Source organism: Carassius auratus, chromosome 47 (genome assembly GCF_003368295.1).
Source record: "Carassius auratus strain Wakin chromosome 47, ASM336829v1, whole genome shotgun sequence".
Classification (NCBI taxonomy): Eukaryota; Metazoa; Chordata; class Actinopteri; order Cypriniformes; family Cyprinidae; genus Carassius; species Carassius auratus.
Window position 1 is genome coordinate 8969411 of NC_039289.1, and position 21769 is coordinate 8991179.

Here is a 21769-nt window from a genome sequence, read left to right on the forward strand (position 1 = left end):
TACGAGGCTCATCTGTCTGAAAAGCGAGATGTGCTCTGATTGGCCTGCTGTCCAGTGCCTTCTGATTGGCCGAATACCTCAGGCGTATGACGGAAATGTTATGCCCCTTAACATATTGTGATATGAAACATAAACAACAAAAAAAAAAAACTGTAATGATAAAACTTCCTATTCATCGGGAAGAAGGAGGCGGGAACCGGCGCACAATCAAACAGAAACTTTAATAATCATAAAATAAACAAAACAGCGCATCAGCCCCTCACGGACGACTGATGCGCGCAAATAAAAAGCAAAACATAAAATAAGGCCCAGGCCTGGTCCTCTCTCATCCTTCACGGTCGTCGCTCCAGTTTTATATCCTTCCATCTCCTACGTGGGACTCGAGACCGGTGGTGGGGCGCAGGTGGCCCTCACTCCTCGTTCCCACGTCTCTCGGCCCCGCCCCACTCGTCACAAAAACATTATAAACATGATCTAAACATGATTTCTAGTCAATTCCTCTTTTGGAAGGCCAAACAAAGTAGTTCTGCTTTCTCAACGAAACATCATCACACACCTAGAGTGAGCAGAGGTGGGGGGCTTGAGACCGGTGCTGCCGGAGGATTCTACGAAGGAGTGTCCATTAGGCTTCGTCTTACAGTGAAAACTGATTCGGCAATCCACAGTGCAAAGTTTATATATTTCCTCAGCTACCAGCAAGGATTAAGGATTGGATCCAGGCATGATGAAGTGGATATCGTCCTCTTTAGGAAAGTCAAACAAAGTAGTTTCACTTTCATAGTGAAATACACAGCGTCTATATGAAATGATGCGGCAACAATAATACTACAACGAGAATAAAAGGTACACATTCTTTCTGTGAGAACATCTGGGTGGTATTATGCAAATCTTCCCACATAGTGACATAGAGATGTGGGGGCATGTTAGAACGAGCCATTTTAGGGGGGTGTGGATGAGTCTTAACTTTCATAAAGAATATCTTTTTGGATTTGACTTTAGTCTTTGCAAAATTACAGATCTTCTTTATGCACCAAGAACTTGTAATATTCCAAAGAGAAAGGAAAAATGGAAATCGCATTATATGACCCCTTTAGAAACTGCTCACTGAAAGGTACATTTGGCAACAAAAACGGGTTAAAAAATGTTCTCTGGGTTCTGGAACCCAAAATGGTTCTTCTATGAAAGTGGTTCTCAATTCTAGTTGTCATGTACCACCGTTTGGCATGTTTTGCATGTCTCTTATTTAACACGATTCAGATAACCAGCTCGTTAGAAGAGTGCTCCGTGATTGAATGGTGCTCTGACTGACATGAACATTCATTCACAGATTTGCACTACACCATTTGCACAACAGATTAAACTTACTAGAGAAGTGTGACATAATATACCTCTGTAAATGAATATGATTTAAATTCACATCATGCACATTTTAATGCCTTTTAATGGAACATATACGCTCCCTTTGAACTGGAACCATGTCGGAATATCCTGTGATGTCCACTTCACAGGGCACTAACCGTTGAATAGAACAAGTGTCTGAAGTGATGAGAGAAACATATACATGTGCCAAGATGTAGTACATGAGGACTGGAATTGAGAACCACTGTTCTATGGCATCACTGTGAAAACTCACTTTTGGAAGTATAAATATCCTTTTTCCAGAATAAAGATCCTTTTGTGCAATGTAAAGGTTTTGTGGATGTTAAAAGTTCTTAATGGAACCATGAATGGCAATAAAGAACTTTAACTTTGAGAGTATTATTTAAAGTGTTTAAAAACAATTTACAAAATCCTATTGTACCAAAAATATAGTGCTGATCTAAACTGAATCGATTTTTTCTGTTTGAACAGCATTTATAAATGAGAGGTTACTGTATGTCAATGGGCAAACATCTGCTACGCTGCTTAATGCGACTGCCGCCCCTGATCTAAACACCAATTCATCTGATCCAATACCAAATACTACAGAAACAGCTACTACTACTACCAATCCTACTACCAGCCCTTTTACCACTACTACCAGTCCTACTACCACCCCTGTTATCACTACTACCACCCCTGTTATAACTACTAACAGTCCTACTACCACCCCTGTTATCACTACTACCTACCCTATTACCACTACTACCAGTCCTACTACCACCCCTGTTATCACTACTACCTACCCTATTACCACTACTACCAGTCCTACTACCACCCCTGTTATCACTACTACCTACCCTATTACCACTACTACCAGTCCTACTACCACCCCTGTTATCACTACTACCTACCCTATTACCACTACTACCAGTCCTACTACCACCCCTGTTATCACTACTACCTACCCTATTACCACTACTACCAGTCCTACTACCACCCCTGTTATCACTACTACCACCCCTGATATAACTACTAACAGTCCTACTACCACCCCTGTTATCACTACTACCACCTCTATTACCACTACTACCAGTCCTACTACCACCCCTGTTATAACTACTACCTACCCTATTACCACTACTACCAGTCCTACTACCACCCCTGTTATCACTACTACCATCTTTATTACATCGACTACCAGTCCTACTACCACCCCTGTTATCACTACTACCACCCCTATTACGACTACTACCAGTCCTACTACCACCCCTGTTATAATTACTACCACCCCTATTACCACTACTACCAGTCCTACTACCACCCCTGTTATCACTACTACCACCTTTATTACATCGACTACCAGTCCTACTACCACCCCTGTTATCACTACTACCACCCCTATTACCACTACTACCAGTCCTACTACCACCCCTGTTATAACTACTACCACCTCTATTACCACGACTACCAGTCCTACTATCACCTCTGTTATCACTACAACCAGCCCTATTTCCACTACTACCAGTCCTACTACCACCCCTGTTATCACTACTACCACCCCTACTACTACCCCTGTTATAACTACTACCACTCCTATTACCACTACTACCAGTCCTACTACCACCCCTGTTATAACTACTACCACCCCTATTACCACTACTACCACCCCTGTTATAACTACTACCACCCCTACTACCACTCCTGTTATAACTACTACCACCTCTGTTATCACTACTACCACCCCTACTACCACTACTAACAGTCCTACTACCACCCCTGTGATCCCTACTACCACCCCTTCTACCACCCCTGTTATAACTACTACCACACCTACTACCACTACTACCAGTCCTACTACCAGCCCTGTTATCACTACTACCACCCCTACTACTACCCCTGTTATAACTAATACCACCCCTATTACCACTACTACCAATCCTACTACCACCCCTTTTATCACTACTACCACCACATTAAGTGCTACAACCACCAGATCATCCATAACTAACACTTCAACTACTTCGTCAACATCAACTACCACCCCTAACCCTATTTTGACCACATCTCAACGTACAGGTATGCATTTCAGATTTCTCTTAAATTCTGGCCTATAAAATAAGTAAGACCATTTCCAGTTTTGGTCGAGGATGACTTAGTTTCATTGCAGGTAATACCTGTCCAGAGGAAACACTCAACGGTTTGACCTTCCCAGTCACTGTGATTGGTCAGATGAACTATTCAACACAGCTTTGCCCTCCAGGAACAGTCAGTGGTATGTAGTATTACAAAGTAAACAGACATAAATACAAAAAAAAAAAAAACTATATATATATATATTAGGGGTGTAACGATACGCGTATTCGTATTGAACCGTTCGGTACGACGCTTTCGGTTCGGTACGCGGTACGCATTATGTATACCGAACGGTTCGTTGGAGTAATTAATTATATTTGAAAAAAAAAAAAAAAGAGAGAGAAAGAAATATAATGATATGCGTTCAACAAGGTAGCCCAATAACCCAAACAACGTAACAGGCAACGCCCCTGACACTCCCGGAGAAGAAAAAAACACCATCTTATATGTTTATGTTAGGCTACTCAGCAGGCGCTCGCTCACTCAGTACGCGCTGAAGGCTCGTTGCAAAATAGCCAATGCGCTTAACAGACTAGAAATGAGAAGATCCTCCAATAACCAACAGGTCTGGTGTTTGGGTGCACTTTGGATTCCCTTTAAGCTATAATGGTGATGGCAAGAGAGTGGTGGATAAAAAAACAACGGTATGTCGCATCTGCAACATGACAGGGTACACCAGCTGGATTACAAAAAAAAAACAAAAAAAAAAAACAGCGGGAATATCTGGGATATATGCGTCAGTACTATCTGGGAAAAGACGAAAAAAAAGGAGAAACATGCACGCAGCAAACTATCCCTGCAGCATTTAGACACTATAGCTTACAGGGAATCCAACCCAAACACCAGACCTGTTGGTTATTTTAGGATCTTATATTTCTGGTCTGTTAAATGCATTAGACATTTTGCAACGAGCCTTCAGCGCGTGCTGAGTGAGCGAGCGCCTTAGGGGCCGTTCACATATCGTGCCTAAAAACGCATGGAAAACGCTAAGCGCGTCTTTCTCCTCCTTTCCAAAGCGCTCGGGCAGAAGCGCTCATGAGGCGTCTGTCTTTGCTAAGCAACAATGACGTGCTCTCTCCATGAGACGCGGAAATTTCAGCGAAGGATAAATGGATTTGCAGCTCTAAAAATCGCTTGCAGTAGCTCTGCTACTGAATTTATTTCAAAATTGCAATCCATATACAACTATGATCAGCTGTTCCTTCATCTTGGCTGAGCTCTCAACGTTGTTACGGGAAAGGATGAAGCTGATTGGTTGGTTCTTGTCACATGACCCGCGGTGCGCTTGCGGCATTCTGAAAAGTTGAGATGTTTTTACATTTTGCTGTATCTAAAACGTATCGAACCGAACCGAACCGAACCGTGACATCAGTGTATCGTATCGAACCGAACCGTGAATTTTGTGAACCGTTACACCCCTAATATATATATATATATATAAGCATTAGTGAAAAAAAGTTATGGCCATCAGATCCTTTATCCTGACAAACTATTAAGAAATATATCATAATTTTACTTTATTATTTGTGTCAGAAGTTGTTTGAAATACAAAATATGCTAAACTGCCAATATTTGGTTTGAAATTTTTTTGGTTTGTGTTCTTGAAGCAAGCATGTTTAACTGTTCTTGTGTGTCTTTCGTGTCTTCTGTAGCTGGTTTTCCAAAGGGCTCAGCTCAGTGTTTGAATTCACCACTTTCCCCTGCATTTGGTGGAGTTAAACTTATGGACTGTGGCTTGAACCTGGAGGTGTTAGAAAGCAGAGTCAATGTTTGTATTTATGACTTTGAAATTTAATAGAGGACACTGATTGACAATTTTAACAAATTCACATTCATTTTGAATGACAAAAGTTAGTGCAAGTATTATTTTAGTATCAATAGTGTTTATTAATGTTTTGAATGTAATTTGTTCAATTTTATTTTTCAAATTAAGCTCTGTTAATTATGTTATCATATGATGTTATACATTTTAATGTTAAAATTGTAGTCCATTCTATAAATTTATTGTATAAAATATAATATTTTAAGTTTGTGGCAGTTTAATAGTGTAAATAAGAGTTTGATTATTGTTAGCAAACAAATTTATTCTGCAAAAAAACAGGATTATATATTTGTAGTAGTTGTCAAATGTAATAATAATAATAAAAAAAAAAAAAACAATATTACAACTGCCTCTGGTTTACTGTAGTTATTTTTAGTCAATGGTTTGAACTGTGGCATTTTAAGTGCTTTTGATTAAATAAATATTGGCACAATGGTTTTTTTGTTTTTTTTTGTTTAGGGGACTCTGGAACAGAATTTGAACGTTGCCTCCAGTGTCCAGATGCTCACATCCAAACCTGAGCAGCTGACGTCCGAGAACATCACCTCAGCTGCTACAACTGTCAGTAACCTGCTGTCTGCCAGCATGTTAAATGTGGTAAGAATGTACAAACAATACAATATGTTCATTTGTCTGTCTGACAGTGTGACTTCATCATGTAGAAATGTAATAATATTGTAATAATATTAATGATATATCTTTTATACAGTCAGTTGCAGAGTCAGTGGTGGCCACCATCAGTCAGCTCATGCACACGGATAAAGATAGATACTCTGAAGACACTTATGATGCTCTCGAGAAGTATTTACACTCCACACATACCTGTCCGCCACAAACACACACACACACACTGTGAATGTTTTATAATAACAAAACCACGTTTCTGTGTAAAGCAATTATATATATATATACAAATAATTAATATATACAAAAAAATTAAAAACAGTGACGCAATGTCCGCTCTATACTTTTTTTTCCGGTGTAGACCGTGATGTTCCACCACACCGGAATATCACATGGTCAAATGCGGAAGTGGTGGTTATGTTATAGCCGCGCGTATGGTTTGGTTGTCGTTGTTATGGATCACGGTTACTCTTTGGCGAGTATTGAAGTGCCAGTAAAACGTAAGCGTCCATATTCGGATACACGCAGACTGTGTGACAAACGGAGGAATAAAACCAGGATAAATATCGGCCAGGCCTTTACGAGATGGAGAGAGCTGCGCGAAAATCTTGGACTTGACAGAGTTATTTTGTTATTGTACAAGTAACGTAATAGTTACAGTAAAGATGATTTTAATAGATATGAATTACACCACATGCCTGTACATTCTGTCACTGTAGCATTTTTTTTATCAATAACGTTACCTGTGAGAAAATAACATAACGTGGCGAATGGACTGTTTCAGTTTCAATAATAGCACTTATAAGCAAAGTTATATTGTTCTTTGTACTAAGGTAAGGATTTTTATCACGTGTGGTGACCGAGATTATGGCAGTACAATTAAATACAATCGGATATGTGTTGTTAAAAATATATTTAGTCATTACTTGCAAATGTTCGTTCAAATTTACTTTTAGAACGATTGGTTTGAGCACGTTAAACAAGACGGCATTAACCATAAACACGTAACACTGCACAACATTAACCCAACAAATCATTTAACAAATAGCTGTAAGTTGTAACGGGATAATATATGTAACGGAGGCCAGCCAGTAGTGCTGTGCAGGTAAACCTCACTCCCAGACGCTAGTGGCTGTAGCCATTTAGCCTCCTTGTTAGTGCGTCTGCCTCCCATGCCGAAGACCCGGGTTCGAGCCCCACTCGGAGCGAGTGCGAGGAGCGTCAGAGAGGACCCAGGAGAGAGGGGTTACATATAGTATAACATTTCACGTTCCTTGCAGTTCATTAATTATGATGACATAAAATAATACGATCAGATATACAGGTTATACAAAAACGAATAAATTACCTCATCCGTGATCATGATTCGTTTATCCAATTTAGATACATTGCTATGGTGAAAACACATTAAAAACGACTTCTCCCATCGTCACCTGCTTCATAGCGTCATCAAGCTTCGCCTTTGTTATTGTTGGAAATGCGCCCTCTTGTGGTCAATTACAAAAATTGCATACTGGAGCTTTAAAGCGAAAATCAGTGAATTAACCCTTAAGCATTGCTGGGGAAGTTTTGGTCCACTAGGGGGTAAAGTTGAGTCTTATTTTGGCAACCACTTTCTCTGTGAATTCTCAGATTTTTGGTGACAAATCTTATTTTGACACATATTTTGGGAAAATCTGGGTGTGCCACATTTATTGTCAGATTACTGTGCAAAATTATGGGACAGTATTTTTGTTGCACTGCTTCCGTCCAACCATACTCCTAGTGGTAATTTGCAGGTTGTGTCAAAATGTTGTTAATTTTAAATGTAATAATTTTCTTCCAAATACGATAATTTTGCACTTATGGTACAATACTTTGCAATTTCCAATCTGGCAACACTGTCTGTTGATGTTGGGCCCGGGGAGGGAGAAACATCCTCATCAGGTGTAATGTTAGGCCTTGTGTCCGGCTGTCCATCAAGCCAAGGATTTTTGCTAAAAAAAAATTAAGAAAGGAGCTCTGCGACATATCGCTAGCTAGCAATGTGCAATCAAAAATTATCTGTTTATATCAAAGATTGCTGGGGTCACAGTCACCTGCTGTTTGCTGATTGGTTGGCAGTCCAAATGTCTGCAGATATATTTTAACAAAAATAATTTAAAATGTAAATTACATTTAAACCTTTTTAGCATTATTGCACCATATATTGGATTCTTATTTCTGTGCTCCAGAGAGTATGATTTAGAACGTTTAGTGGCGTCACAGAACTGCCAGATCCAAACAGCTTTCGCGCGTTGGCTGGCACTGAGCCGGAGACGGATGTGCTCAGCGCTTGTCATATATCACAATTAATATACAGTGTTTTCAACCACATAATGTTTATTTTAGGTTTCATACATTTAAATATACATAATCACTAGTAAAACTATACAGTGGTAGTTTGTAAAATACACACTTATGTCTATGGAAGCAGCAAAAACTATCTATCTATTCAAATGTAATTTGCAGACGTGTTATATTCATATATCAGACATAGCAGAACAATAAAGTTTACTCTATTCTTCGTCCAGTTCAACAGCCAGTTACTTTCATGTATTTCGGGAGAAACTGGGGAATTCAAGTGCTGTACGTTTTATATATGTATATATATATATATATATATATATATATATATATATATATATATATATATATATATATATATGTATATATATGTGTATATATATATATATATATATATATATATATATATATATATGTATATATATATATATATATATATATGTATTTTTTTTTTCTAAGTAAACAACAAAAGCCCAAGTTTAGTAAACATTTTTTAATGAGACTATAAAAATCACTGATCTGGGGAAAAAAAAAACACACACAGAATGACTTATTTTCAATTTAAAAAACTGATTGTGGACTGGATTTTTTTTTTTTTTTTACCTTTTATCACAGTCTTGGGCATTGTTAGTTTTTGTGCAGCATTAGATTTTTATTTTTTCTCCCTCATTTATTGTTCATGGTTGTTTTTGCCCCATTGACTTCCATTATGATGAAATTTTTTAATCGCAAAGCCATGACACCATAAAATCACGATTTCCTGATGTCTGGTGGTTTTCCTGTTGGGAAGAGGTAAAATTTGTTATTTTTACAGTTGATCACTAGGTGGGAACATTAAACCTTTAGATAGGCATGTGGAATAAAAGCTTAGTTTCTGGCTTGCATATGGAGCTATATGGAGTATAACAGCATATTGTTGTGTGTGTGTGTGTGTGTGTGTGTGTGTGTGTGTGTGTGAGTGTGAGAGACCATTTAAAACACGAGTTTTGGGCAGAGTAAAGTAACACTTGTTGTTTTTCGTTTCTAAGATCACAAATGCAGACATGTTTATATGTTTATGTGGCGCCATGCAATGCTACACATAAAAAGACAGTATAATTCATTATAATCCATAATTATGTCCCCACTGGATGCAACAAATGCCTTGTTTGTAATGGGTTTTATTGTTTTTGTCTCATCGCGCTGGTGTTCTGACCGGGACACGCATCACAGTATGGCAAAGGGCGTAACATTTCCGTCACACGCTTTTAGGAATTCAATCACAATGCACTGGATAGTTGGCCAATCAGAGCACACCTCGCTTTTCAGACCGATGAGCTTTGTAAAAATTGATGCATTTTAGAAAGGCAAGCATAGAGGAGAAACAATAATCTACATTATGTGGAAAATAGTGTGTTTTTTAACCTCAAACCGCATAAACACATATTACACAAAATAATGACCTTTTAGAAACATCATATGATCCTTTTAAGAAGTGAAGAAAAAAAAATACTACTGCATATATATTTATTTGTCCCTTTACAACATTTTTTATTTAGATATATTAATTACTCATCAAAATTTCGGAAAAACAGATACCGTGATAAACTTATGAACTTTCTTAATTAATTAAGAAAATGACTAAGAATTTTATTATAATTATTATTAGGCAACTATTATTGTTGTTGTTGTTTGGATGTATATGTGTTTAACTTTTGTATGTGTATAATTTCTATAGTCTCACAGAGACTTTGGAGGATTTTGCTTTGAACATGAGTAACATTAACTCTAGTGTACTGGTGCAACCAAACCTGGTGGTGCAAAGCATCAAGTTGTCACAGTGGACCCCACAATTGCAATTCTACGTTGCAACAGGTCAGTGACGAAACCTCATATAAAGTGTAATTATTATACAGTATCTGTGATATTATCAGAAAGACATTTCTACTTCTTAAACTGAACTAAGCTGCATTTTACTAGGACTGTCGGAGTATTCTCCAGAAAGAACTGGTCTGGGTGCAGAGGCTGCTAACATGGCATCCTCTTCGGGACGTCCCATTGATCTCCGGTTAAATATCAAACTGCAGAAGGATTCCCAGAAAGACTGGGGTACTGTTTATGTTTCTGTTCTCATTTTGAGGAATATAATTAAAAGTCAAAGTTTTGAATATATTTTCCGTCTGTTTCCCCATAGGGAACAAAAATCTCGGTATTGGAGTGGTGCTTTATGAAAATGATCAGTTTTTCAACTCAAAACTATTTAATAGTGAACTCAATACCAAGAGAAGGGTAGTGTCGGCCAGTCTGTCAGACAGAAGCTTGCTTGATAACGTGGAGTTCACCATCAGGCCAGAGGTAAATGACTGTAAAGTCATGATGAATACATAAAATATAGCAGCTTCCCAGTCAATTGTGTTATTATTCAATAGAATATCTAAATATGAATTAACATACAGTCAGTTGTTACTTCAAATAAATCCTTTCAAGGTGATGAGGATCAAGTATGGCCAGTTTGTACATTGCAACCTGGCCCAAAAGATAACCAAAAAATAAATAAATATATTTGAAATATATAATGAAATATTGACACGGAATAAAACATTTTTTAGATTTATTTTACATATATATTTATACAAATATTTTAATAAATTAATATAATAATACAATTCTAAACTCATATTTAAAATCTTAATTTTAATAATGCAATCTGTTATAAAGATATAATAAATTAGGAATAAAACAAGTTAATTACCTAACTAGTTAAAATTTCTCAGTGTATTTCTTTTCAAATTAAACATTAAAAATTGTAGTTTAATAGTAATAATTTTGTAAAAGTTAAATGTTTGTATCTTTGTTGTCGTATAGTTTTAGACTTGTATGTGTATGTGTGTGTGTGTGTGTGTGTGTGTGTATGTATATATATATATATATATATATATATATATATATATATATATATATATTGTGTTTTATGTTTCCAGAATACATCCGGCTCAACACCTTATGACTTTGCATGTGTGTTTTGGGACTATGCTCATGGAGACTGGAGAACAGAGGGCTGCGTCAAAATACACGATACCAATGGAATGCACTGTGAATGTAACCACACCACCAACTTTGCAGTTCTTGTGGTTAGTTTAACATACATGTTTTAAAAAAAGCTGCTTTAAAAGCTAGTGAGGTGCCTAGATAGGCAGCATAATGGAACATAATTTCCTATAGAAACTCTCTATATATGCAGTAAATGATGTTCCTTGCATCAAGGGCACAGGAGACACAAATCATAACTGATTTCAAGAGAATCTTTCGTTAGCTTACCTCATGTCATAGTTAGTAATAATACACAGGGCACTTTAATGTTTGGTGAATGTAGGTGAACTATAAACATGTTTTATCAATATTTTTCTCTCCTTGTAGAGCTTTAGAGCAGACTACACTTATTCTGAAGCTTTAAACTGGATCAGCATTGTGGGATGCAGTCTGTCTATTGTGGGTTTGGTCCTCACCGCAGTTTATCAAATTAAGACCAGGTAAATGCACTGGGTACATTTAAGAATAAATGGTCCTTTACTGTACTGTACCATGGTAAAATACTTATTTCACTGTAAACTGTGATTTAGGGCTGCACAATTAATAACATTTCTAATCGCAATTACAATTATGGATGCCACAATTACATAATAGTTCAAAGCGGCAATTAATCGTAAGTCCACTTCTTTTCTTTTCTCCCATATATTTGTACCATATCTATATTAGATAATATAAAATTCATTCTTTAAAATACTATTTTACAACATTGTTACATGTAATCTTTAGCAAATCAATGAATGTCAATGTTTCATACTGTACAATATAATGTTGTGATGCTTAAATTTACCTTTAGCATTTAAAATGATTTTTACTTTTTTTGTGTGTTTTATTTTTTTAATTTTGTGTTAAAAATTATTTTAACCATAAAGAGCAAATAATTATCAGCATACTGCCCAGAATTGTATTATTCTAATATTGGTGCATCAATAATATTTTTACTGGAAAACAATATTTATTGCATATCATGTATTTCTATTGTATTATGTTCACCAAACTAATAATAATTCTATAGAACTGGTTTGTAGAACTGTCAAAATTAAACTGTATATTTTTTCCTTCTTTGTAGATTAATCCTCTTGAATTTTTTCTTTTTCATAAACTCTACAGGAAACAGAGAGGAGCCAACTCCACTATGCTCTTGGTGAACATCTGTTTGTGCATGACCACCTACTACCTGCTCTTCATTTTTGGGATCAACAACCCGGTCCAGAACTCAAAGGCTTCTGTTTCAGAGCATAATATTATTCCTTCTTCAGATGTGCAGGAGAATGTCGATCAGGGTCCTTGTACAGCAATCACAGCTCTGTTGCAGTACTTCCTGCTGGCCACGTTTGCCTGGAACATCCTGTATGCAGCTCATGTGTTTTTCCTCATTAGAAATGCCCTCAACGGTCCACCCCGAGCTTTCCGCACCATCGCCATGACAGTCGGCTGGGGTACATTTAAACACACTGATATTAAAAGTCATGACAGTTTAATTCTCTTTGCATAACTTGTAAATAAAGGATAAATGTAACTGTGGACCACAAAACCAGTCTTATGTGTAAATTTTTCAAAATTGAGATTTCTAAAATAAATCTGCTTTCGATTGATATATGGTTTATTAGGATCGGATAATATTTGGCTGATACAACTATTTGAAAATCTGGAATCTGACAGTGCGAAAAAATACGCTTTTGAAGTTGTCCAAAAGAATTCTTAGCAATGCATATTACTAATCAAACATTTTGTTTTGATATAATTTAAGGTAGGAAATTTACAAAATATCTTCATGGAACATGATCTTTACTTAATATCTTAATGATTTTAGATTTTTTTATATAATAAAAATTTATAATTTTGACCCATACATTTATCTTTTTGTCTATTGCTAAAAATATACCCCAGCGACATAAGACTGGTTTTATGGTCCAGGGTCACAAATGGTATTAAATAGTTTATATTTAATAGTAAAGTTCGGAATGATACTGATTTCATGCCACATTATGTTAATATAAAAATTCTATACTATTTAGTTAATATACATCTATAACAGTAAATAAACAATAATTTTAAATTCTATATGTGAATTTAAGCTTCACAACATTATACTGTATGAAAATGGATATTTTTTTTAGATTAGCTGGCATTTAACTGTTATTAATTTATTGTTTAAAGTTTAACTTTAAGTGAGCAAAAGTAGCCTAATATCAAGATATAAAGCATGAGGATAATCATATCATTTATTATAATCATTCTGAAAAATCACATTCATATATAATATGTCTAGGTCTGCCTGCTGTTATTGTTGGCGTCTCACTGTCCACCACCTACAGCTTTAGGGACCCTTTAGGTTATCGACAAGAGCAGTTGTAAGTGAAAAATTACTTCTTTTTTACATGATGAAGCCAAGTAGTTTCGATGCATTTCCAGCTGTTGCTTTAAAATTGTCAGAGATTCAGAATTCTGGGTAGGGGTGGGAAGATCATTCCACCAGCCAGGAATAGTGAACGAGAATGTTCTGGAAATTGATTTCGAGTTGTTTCAATGTTTCAAGTAACAACAACAAAACAATTGAACAAAAACAGATGCATATAAAAAGTAACCATTGATAATATCTAAACTTGAACTAAATGAAATAAATTAATTTATGTGTGATTTAGTTGCAAATTATGTGAAATGTCTTAGCTAATAGGGATTGTTGCATAGAGCTGTACAGGCATCTAGTGACAACACAATGATTTTACAGCTAAGAATTTGGGCAACTAATGCATTCAGATTTGGGCAACTAATGCATTCAGATCTCTCTCTCTCTCTCTCTCTCTCTCTCTCTCTCTCTCTCTCTCTCTCTCTCTATATATATATATATATATATGTATGTATATTCTGGGGGAGCGCCAAAGGGGATTTCACCTAGGGTGTCAAGTTGGCTAGAAATGGCCGTCTGTGAATGTGCAAGACTTCCACTTCATTCGCATTCATAATAATTAGAAGCGTTCTCGTAATAATGATTTAGTTTCTTGTAATAATGAGAAACTTTCTTGTAATAATAAGAAACTTTCTCGTAATAATAACTTAATTCACACACACACACACACACAAAAATCTTAATCGACACATGCGCAATGGGTGACGGAACACTAACAACATCTATGGTCAAAGCCATGCAGTAACAGCACAAACGTAGCTTTTTCTGTAATTTGAAGTGTATAATGGTATTAAATAATGATTTTAAATTAATTATCTGAATGTAGTCTTTGGTTAATTTGTGGCACTGTTACTCTGCCAGATAGTTATGGCTTCAAACATTCCAGACTAATAATTCAGTTAAGAAATCCAAGCATTTTATGAAGAAATTTAAATCCATTACACATATAAACTTGATTTATATATGTTTATTTAAATTATTTATTAGTTTTATTAGCAGTCCCTTTCATGCATCACAAGCATACAATGTTCATACAGTTAGTAACCAATCTAATTTCAAAAGCACAAAGCATCGTTGTTCGTTACCATCGCAAACCACTTGATCTTCATCGTCCCTCTTGTTACAGGACAAACGCTTAACTTGAAAAATACTTAATGTGGCTTGAAGTACAAAGACAGACAGAACCAAATTCAGTACACAACTTAAATGCTACAAATTAACAAAACAGTACATGCAGATAAATTATGTGAAATCGTTGTTTAATGACAGATTATAGCATTAAACACTTCAGATTACAGAACAAGCAATGTTTGCACTGTTACGGCATGGCTTTGACCAACTGATGTCGATAGCGTGCCGACACTCTTGTGATGCGCATGCATCGATTACATTTTTTTTTGTGAGTTTTTATTTGTGGATTTTAAGTCATTATTTCGAAAAAGAGTCTCATTATTACGAGAAGGTTCCTCACTATTATGAGAAACTGAGTCATTATTACGAGAACGTTTCTCATTATTATGACAAACTAAGTAATTACGAGAAATTTTCTCATTATTAAGAGGAAATAAGTCAAGAAATGTTCTCAATGATACGTGAAAGTTTCTCATTATTTTGAGAAAGTTTCTAATTATTATGAGAAAGTGTCTCATTATTTTGAGAAAGTTTCTCGTTATTATGAGATGTTAAGTCATTAACAATGAAAAAACTATCAAAATATTTTTCTTGAAAAATGTACAAATCTTCTCATATGACATATTTTCTTAAAATAATGACCTATTTTCTTGAAAAGATTACTTATTTTCTCATACTAATGACTTTTCTCGAAAAAAAAATCTCATTATATTGAGAAAAGTTTCTCATAATAATGAGAAACTTTCTCGAAGTAATGACTTTTCGTGTAATAATGAAAAACTTTCTCAAATAAATTACTTATTTTCTCACAATAATGAGAAACTTTCTTGAAATATTGACATTTCTTGAAATAATGACTTATTTTCAAATAATAATGAGATACTTTTTCAAAATAATGACTTATTTTCTCATAATAATTACCTATTTTCTCGAAATAATAACTTATTTTCTCACAACAATGAGAAACTTTCTCACAATAATGAGAAACTTTCTCGAAATGTTGACTTTGCCTCGATATGACTTATTTTCTAATAATAATGAGATACTTTTTCAAAATAATGACTTATTTTCTCATAATAATTACCTAATTTCTCGAAATAATGACTTATTTTCTCACAACGAGAAACTTTCTCATAATAATGACTTAGTTTCTCTAAATAAATGACAGTTTCTCATAATTATGACTTAGTTTCTCATAATAATTACTTATTTTCTCACAATAATGATAAACTTTCCAAAATATTGACTTATTTTCTAATAATAATGACTTATTTTCTCTTGATAATGAGAAACTTTCTCATAATAATGACTTAGTTTCTCGTAACAATGAGAAACGGTCTCATAATAATGACTTAGTTTCTCGTAACAATGAGAAACGTTCTCATAATAACAATACATTTTCTCATAATAATGACTTAGTTTCTCATAACAATGAGAAACATTCTCATAATAATGAGAAATGTTCTCATAATAATGACTTAGTTTCTCATAGCAACAAGAAACGTTCTCACAATAATGGCTTAGTTTCTCAAAATAATTTGAAAAATAACTTTTTTTGCCATTTTATGAAGAAATACAGTTTCTCGTAATTACAAGAAAGTTTCTTATAATAATGAATAAACTTTCTCAAAATATCGGCTTATTTTCTCGAAATAATTACTTATTTTCTCATAATAAACAAAAACTTTCTCACAATAATGACTTTTTCTCTCAATAATAAGAAATTTTCTCTAAATGTTTACTTATTTACTCATAATAATGACATAGTTTCTCATAATATGACTTATCGTATTTTCTGGACTATAAGTCGCACTTTTTTTCATAGTTTGGCTGGTCCTGCGACTTATAGTCAGGTGTGACTTATTTCTCAAAATTAATTTGACATGAACTGAGAGAAATGATCCAAGAGAAAACATTACCGTCTACAGCCGCTCTATACTGCTCAGTGCTCCTGTAGTCTACACTAAGCTGCATAGAGCGCCCTCTGGCGGCTGTAGACGGTAATGTTTATCTTGGTTCTTGGTTCTAAATAAATGCAACTTTTAGTCCAGTGCGACTTATAATTTTCTCATAATAAATTAAGAAATTTTCTTGTAAAAAATTTATGAAGAAATTAAAGCCATTACACGTGAACTTCATGAACAGATAATATTATGAGAAACTAAGTAATTATTATGAGAAATCTTCTCATTATGACAAAAAAAAAAAAAAAATAGGTCAATATTGCAAGAATGTTTCTCAATGTTAAGAGTTACTATGTCATAATTATGAGAAAGTTTCGCATTATAATGTATTACAGAATCATATTTTTATCAACTGTGGTGGAAACAGGCTTCTATAATTTGTAGTATTGGGTAGGACATTACCTACAAATTCCCCAGTTATTTTTTTTTTCTCAAGTCTTTATTTCTCTTCTTACTGCTGCAGTTGTTGGTTGGCGTCTCTGGACAAGGCGGGAAGGTTTGATCCGAAGCGGCCGATGTTGTGGGGTTTCTTGCTCCCTCTAGCGGTCATGTTGTGTTTTAACACATCTCTGCTTGTCTACTTCTCTCAAACCATCTGCTGTGTGAGTCCCAACCTCAAGAGGTACGTAACTGAACCTTGACAGAAAGGTCTGTTTAAAACAAAGTTTAATGTAAACTTAATTGATGCAGTTAATAACATTAGCAGTGTTTGAGGTAACGAATTACAACTACTCACAAGAGGTCAATTGATAGTGGATTTTGACAATACCGATAGCTAGGTTGGACCACACTGGCCGATACCGATTATTTAACCGATAGTTTTTAAAATGGATACTGAACAAAAACTAAAGTAGTGCTTTATTTAATTAAAAAAAAATGTAATGAAGCATACTAGTGGTAGTAGTAGTAATAATAATAGTAATAGTAATTGTTGAAATTACCACACTCTAATATGGCCCTATGAAATCTGTTTATTTTTCCTAAACTCTGTTTTATTTTTTCCAAATTCCTTTATTCCTGTTGACATTTTTCTGGATTCTATTTTTTCTATTTTATTTTTTATCTGTTCCTTTTTAATAGTCAAATTAAAGTTTATTAAACAAAAATAAAGTAAAATTAATTATAATCATGAAATGTATATATTTTCTCATCAATTTAATGTTTAACAAAAATGACGTTGAAATGTTTATTTTTTCTCACCATATTTTTTATTATTACCAAATTATGTGTTTTAGCATGTCTAATTATTTGAATGCATAAAACAACTAACAGAGACACTCAGAACATGCAGGATTAATATTTAAATAGACTTTTACAGATTAATAGTTACACATACTTGTCCATATCGATTTGATTTAAGTGTAATGACCTAATTTTGATTAATTCGTTCAAAATTTGACAAATTCCTTGACATTCCATGTTAAACTGTGAATTCCTTTCCGTGAAAGGATTCTGTGATTATGTCCGCATTTTCCACATCATATAGGGCCCTATAATTATGCAAGCAGAAAGTATAATCTCAAACTTTAACTGCTTCTATTCCTGAACAGTTAATGATTATCTAATCAAAATAAAAGAGCAGCACTGAGTCTAGGAGAACTCACCTGTGTCACACACACTCCGGACACATCGTGTTCAACTCGAGCAGTGGTCTAAAACAGTTTATTTGTTCACCAAATGGGCACAAGTTTACTTCAAGAATTAACAATGAGGCATAGATATATATTATACATCGATCTATAGTTCTATAAATGAATGTTTGCATGATTAATGAGGATAGGTCACCCATTCAATTGATAAATTGACATCTAGTTAAAGATGTAAAGGAAACTGAACTACTATAGTATTAATTACAAATAGACTCTAACAATCAATCTCTTGTTCTCCTTATGTTTCTATATGCATGTTAACACAATTCAGCAGCAAATGACGACTGAAGCAGGTTTTGGTTTTTCAAAAAACTTTTTACTTAAATTGCAGTTTAATAAGAAATAATTTAAGTCACATAAATCACTATTTACAAAACTGACTTAAATTACAATGCTCATTCACAACATTACGGACTTATATTACACTGCTCTTTTACAACATTACTCACTTATATTATACAGCTCATTTACATTACATTGCTTTCTTACATAACTCACTTACATTAAACTGCTTACTTACATTACTAAAATATGGTAAAGTTAAAATAAGGTAAATAATGTAAATACTTACGTTACCCTATTTTAAAGACACAAATAAACAGAATGAGCAAATGTTTACGATTTAAAATTTTGTAATGATAATTCATGAATATTGATATGTATGTAAATAAAAGCCTATATAAAAACTGTTCATAAAGCAAATTTGTCTTTTTAGAAGACTTGGATTAAACCAATTTCAAAGCTTGAAATAATGAGTGCCTTGAAAAAAATGGATGGACATAAGAAAAAAAAAATAAAACATTCAAATATCTATGGCATTATGTGGTAGTTTTGCCATTGGTATTGAAAAATGATCGGTCTTCATAAAATCAAAAATGACCCTACTTACTTTTTTAGTAATTTCTAGTCTTGTGGCAAACAACTGAACAATGCAAGTCAGTACACTGGGGGAAAAAATTGTCTGGGGAGAAAGGTATTGTAATAATACAAATTATATTAAAAATAATGAATTTTTCAAACAACCCAGCATGAGACCATGTTCTAAGTTAACAAAATACCCCCAAAACAAAATGAAGACTTTGTAAAAGAGTATAATAGGAACCCTTTAACTGCTCCAATGCAACCTTAAATCTCTCTTATGAGCAAGAAGTGGAGTGGAGGTGCACCACGATAAAACCCTGCCCTTTATTCAATATTCCATTACACCTGGAAATACATCACAACACTGAAGTCTGTTGCAACTTATGGTTCACGGATACTTTGATACTGATATCTTTCAAGATATTGAAGAATACCTTGAGAAATTCCTGTATCATGATCACGACTTAACATACTTTGTCAATAAGATAAAAGTGGGTTTTGTTCAAAGTAGCTTTTATCCACATAGATCTTTGATACTGATATTTTTGGCAATTCATTAAATATCAACGGCTAAAAAGTAACTAGTAATTAGTACTCTGAGTAGAGGGGTGCTTTGTACTTTTACTTAAGTAGTGTTTAGACACCAGCACTTTTACTTGTAATTGAGTATTATTTAAGCAATGTAACAGTAATTGTACTTAAAGGGGGGGTGAAATGCTATTTCATGCATACTGAGTTTTTTACACTGTTAAAGAGTTGGATTCCCATGCTAAACAAGTTTAAAAAATTAAGTTGTACGTTTGAAGGAGTATTTTTGTTCCAAAAATACCTCTTCTGGTTTGTCACAAGTTTCGGAAAGTTTTTTTCGAGTATGGGTCTGTGTGACGTTAAATGGAGCGGAATTTCCTTATATGGGTCCTAAGGCACTTCTGCCGGAAGAGCGCGCGCTCCCGTATAGCGAGGCTGAGCACAGACATTCACTGATCAGAGCGAGAGAGCGAAACGTCACAAAAGAAGTGTGTTTTTGGTTGCCAGGGCAAGACAACCCTGCACAGATTACCAAAAAAAAAAACAGCATTAAGGGACCAGTGGATGGAGTTTATTTTTACAGAGCATCAACGGAGTTGTGCAAGTGTTTTTGTTTTTTCCCTGCATTTCGAAGATGCTTGTTTTACAAACAAGGCCCAGTTTGACGCCGGATTTGCACATCGTTTATTTCTTAAGGATAATGCAGTCCCAACGAATATCTCTGTGTTGTTAACTTAGCAATCGGCGCGTAAGCACATCAAGTAAACAACATGCGATGTTGTCATCAAACTGCACTTTCCACATGTACAGCTTAAAAAAAAAAAAAAGACGACATAAAGTGGAACTTAGTCATTTTCCAAAACCGCTAAGCAAATATATAGTTTCAGTACATACCACATAGAGACGTCGTTGCTGATGCTGCTCATGTTAAATTTCAGGCTCTGGATCTGTGTCATAGCTTCCAAACGCTCTCAACGCAAAAGCCTACTCGCGCTCGTGATTCTTTAGCTCCGCCCACACGTCACGCCTCCAGGCGCTCGTGTTTTTCCGCGAAAAATCGGTACAGACTATCTTTCTCTTATGAATATAATAAAACTAAAGACTTTTTGGAGTTATGAAGGATGCAGTACTACTCTATAGGTACTCAAGATTAACAGGATATTTAGTGAAAATGAGCATTTCACCCCCCCTTTAAGTAAAAATGTTCAGTACTCTTTCCACCACTGCAGTTTTGGTTTGAATATAGTTTGAATTCTTTCATGTGAGCAGTTTCTGAGGTGTAATTCTAAGAGTGCTGTTTTTTAAAATTTTCTATATTATTTAAATGTTAATTTTGGTTCTTTAGCTCACGAGGGATTTCTATGAAGAAGAAGATTTTGAGTAGTTTCTCTCTGGCTGCGGTGCTCGGTTTGTCCTGGATCGTTGGTTACTTTGTGCTCATCACTCATGAAAAAACACTTTACATCATTCTCAGTGTGGTCTTCTGTCTCTGCAACACAACACAGGTGTGTTAATACACTATACTTAACATTTTTGATAAACTGAAACTAAGTACTGTATTTTATGTTCAGAACATATTTTTGTTAAATTTATTCAAGCTGATGTTTTAAGATTTTTGCATTGATTGGTGACTGACCACTACATTTACTGTTCTTCAAAGGGTTTTCAGATTTTCCTTTTATTCACACTGCAGTCTTATCTCAGGACAAGGACTCGACAAAAACAGGATTCTGATGCTGAATCAGTGGGGGAGCCTTTTGCTGCCTTCATGTTCTATTGGAATTATCGTAAATACGAGTTTCCCAATTAGAAAATAGACATGAATGCCTCTGAAGTTATATTTATTACTGGGAAATTGGGAAATAATTTTTATACCAGATTTCCCCGAGTTGGG

General features: G+C 34.8%; 2 protein-coding genes across 2 annotated transcripts in view; both read left to right on the top strand.

Annotated features, from left to right (window-relative positions):
* Positions 1–1475: 1475 nt before the first annotated feature.
* On the top strand, positions 1476–3121 carry LOC113064555 (histidine-rich glycoprotein-like). The gene is made up of 2 exons (XM_026235408.1): positions 1476–1490; positions 2402–3121. The coding sequence occupies exons 1-2, from the start codon at positions 1476–1478 to the stop codon at positions 3119–3121; spliced, it is 735 nt and encodes a 244-aa protein (XP_026091193.1).
* A 2697-nt stretch (positions 3122–5818) lies between these two features.
* The window catches only part of LOC113064556 (adhesion G-protein coupled receptor G7-like), a 35861-nt gene continuing 19910 nt past the window's right edge, over positions 5819–21769 (top strand). The window contains exons 1-9 of the mRNA XM_026235409.1: positions 5819–5914; positions 6027–6118; positions 9984–10120; positions 10226–10354; positions 11288–11376; positions 11663–11775; positions 12443–12771; positions 13605–13686; positions 17301–17459. Of these exons, the coding sequence (XP_026091194.1) occupies positions 5819–5914; positions 6027–6118; positions 9984–10120; positions 10226–10354; positions 11288–11376; positions 11663–11775; positions 12443–12771; positions 13605–13686; positions 17301–17459 (1226 nt within the window). The remainder of the gene's footprint in view (positions 5915–6026; positions 6119–9983; positions 10121–10225; positions 10355–11287; positions 11377–11662; positions 11776–12442; positions 12772–13604; positions 13687–17300; positions 17460–21769) is intronic.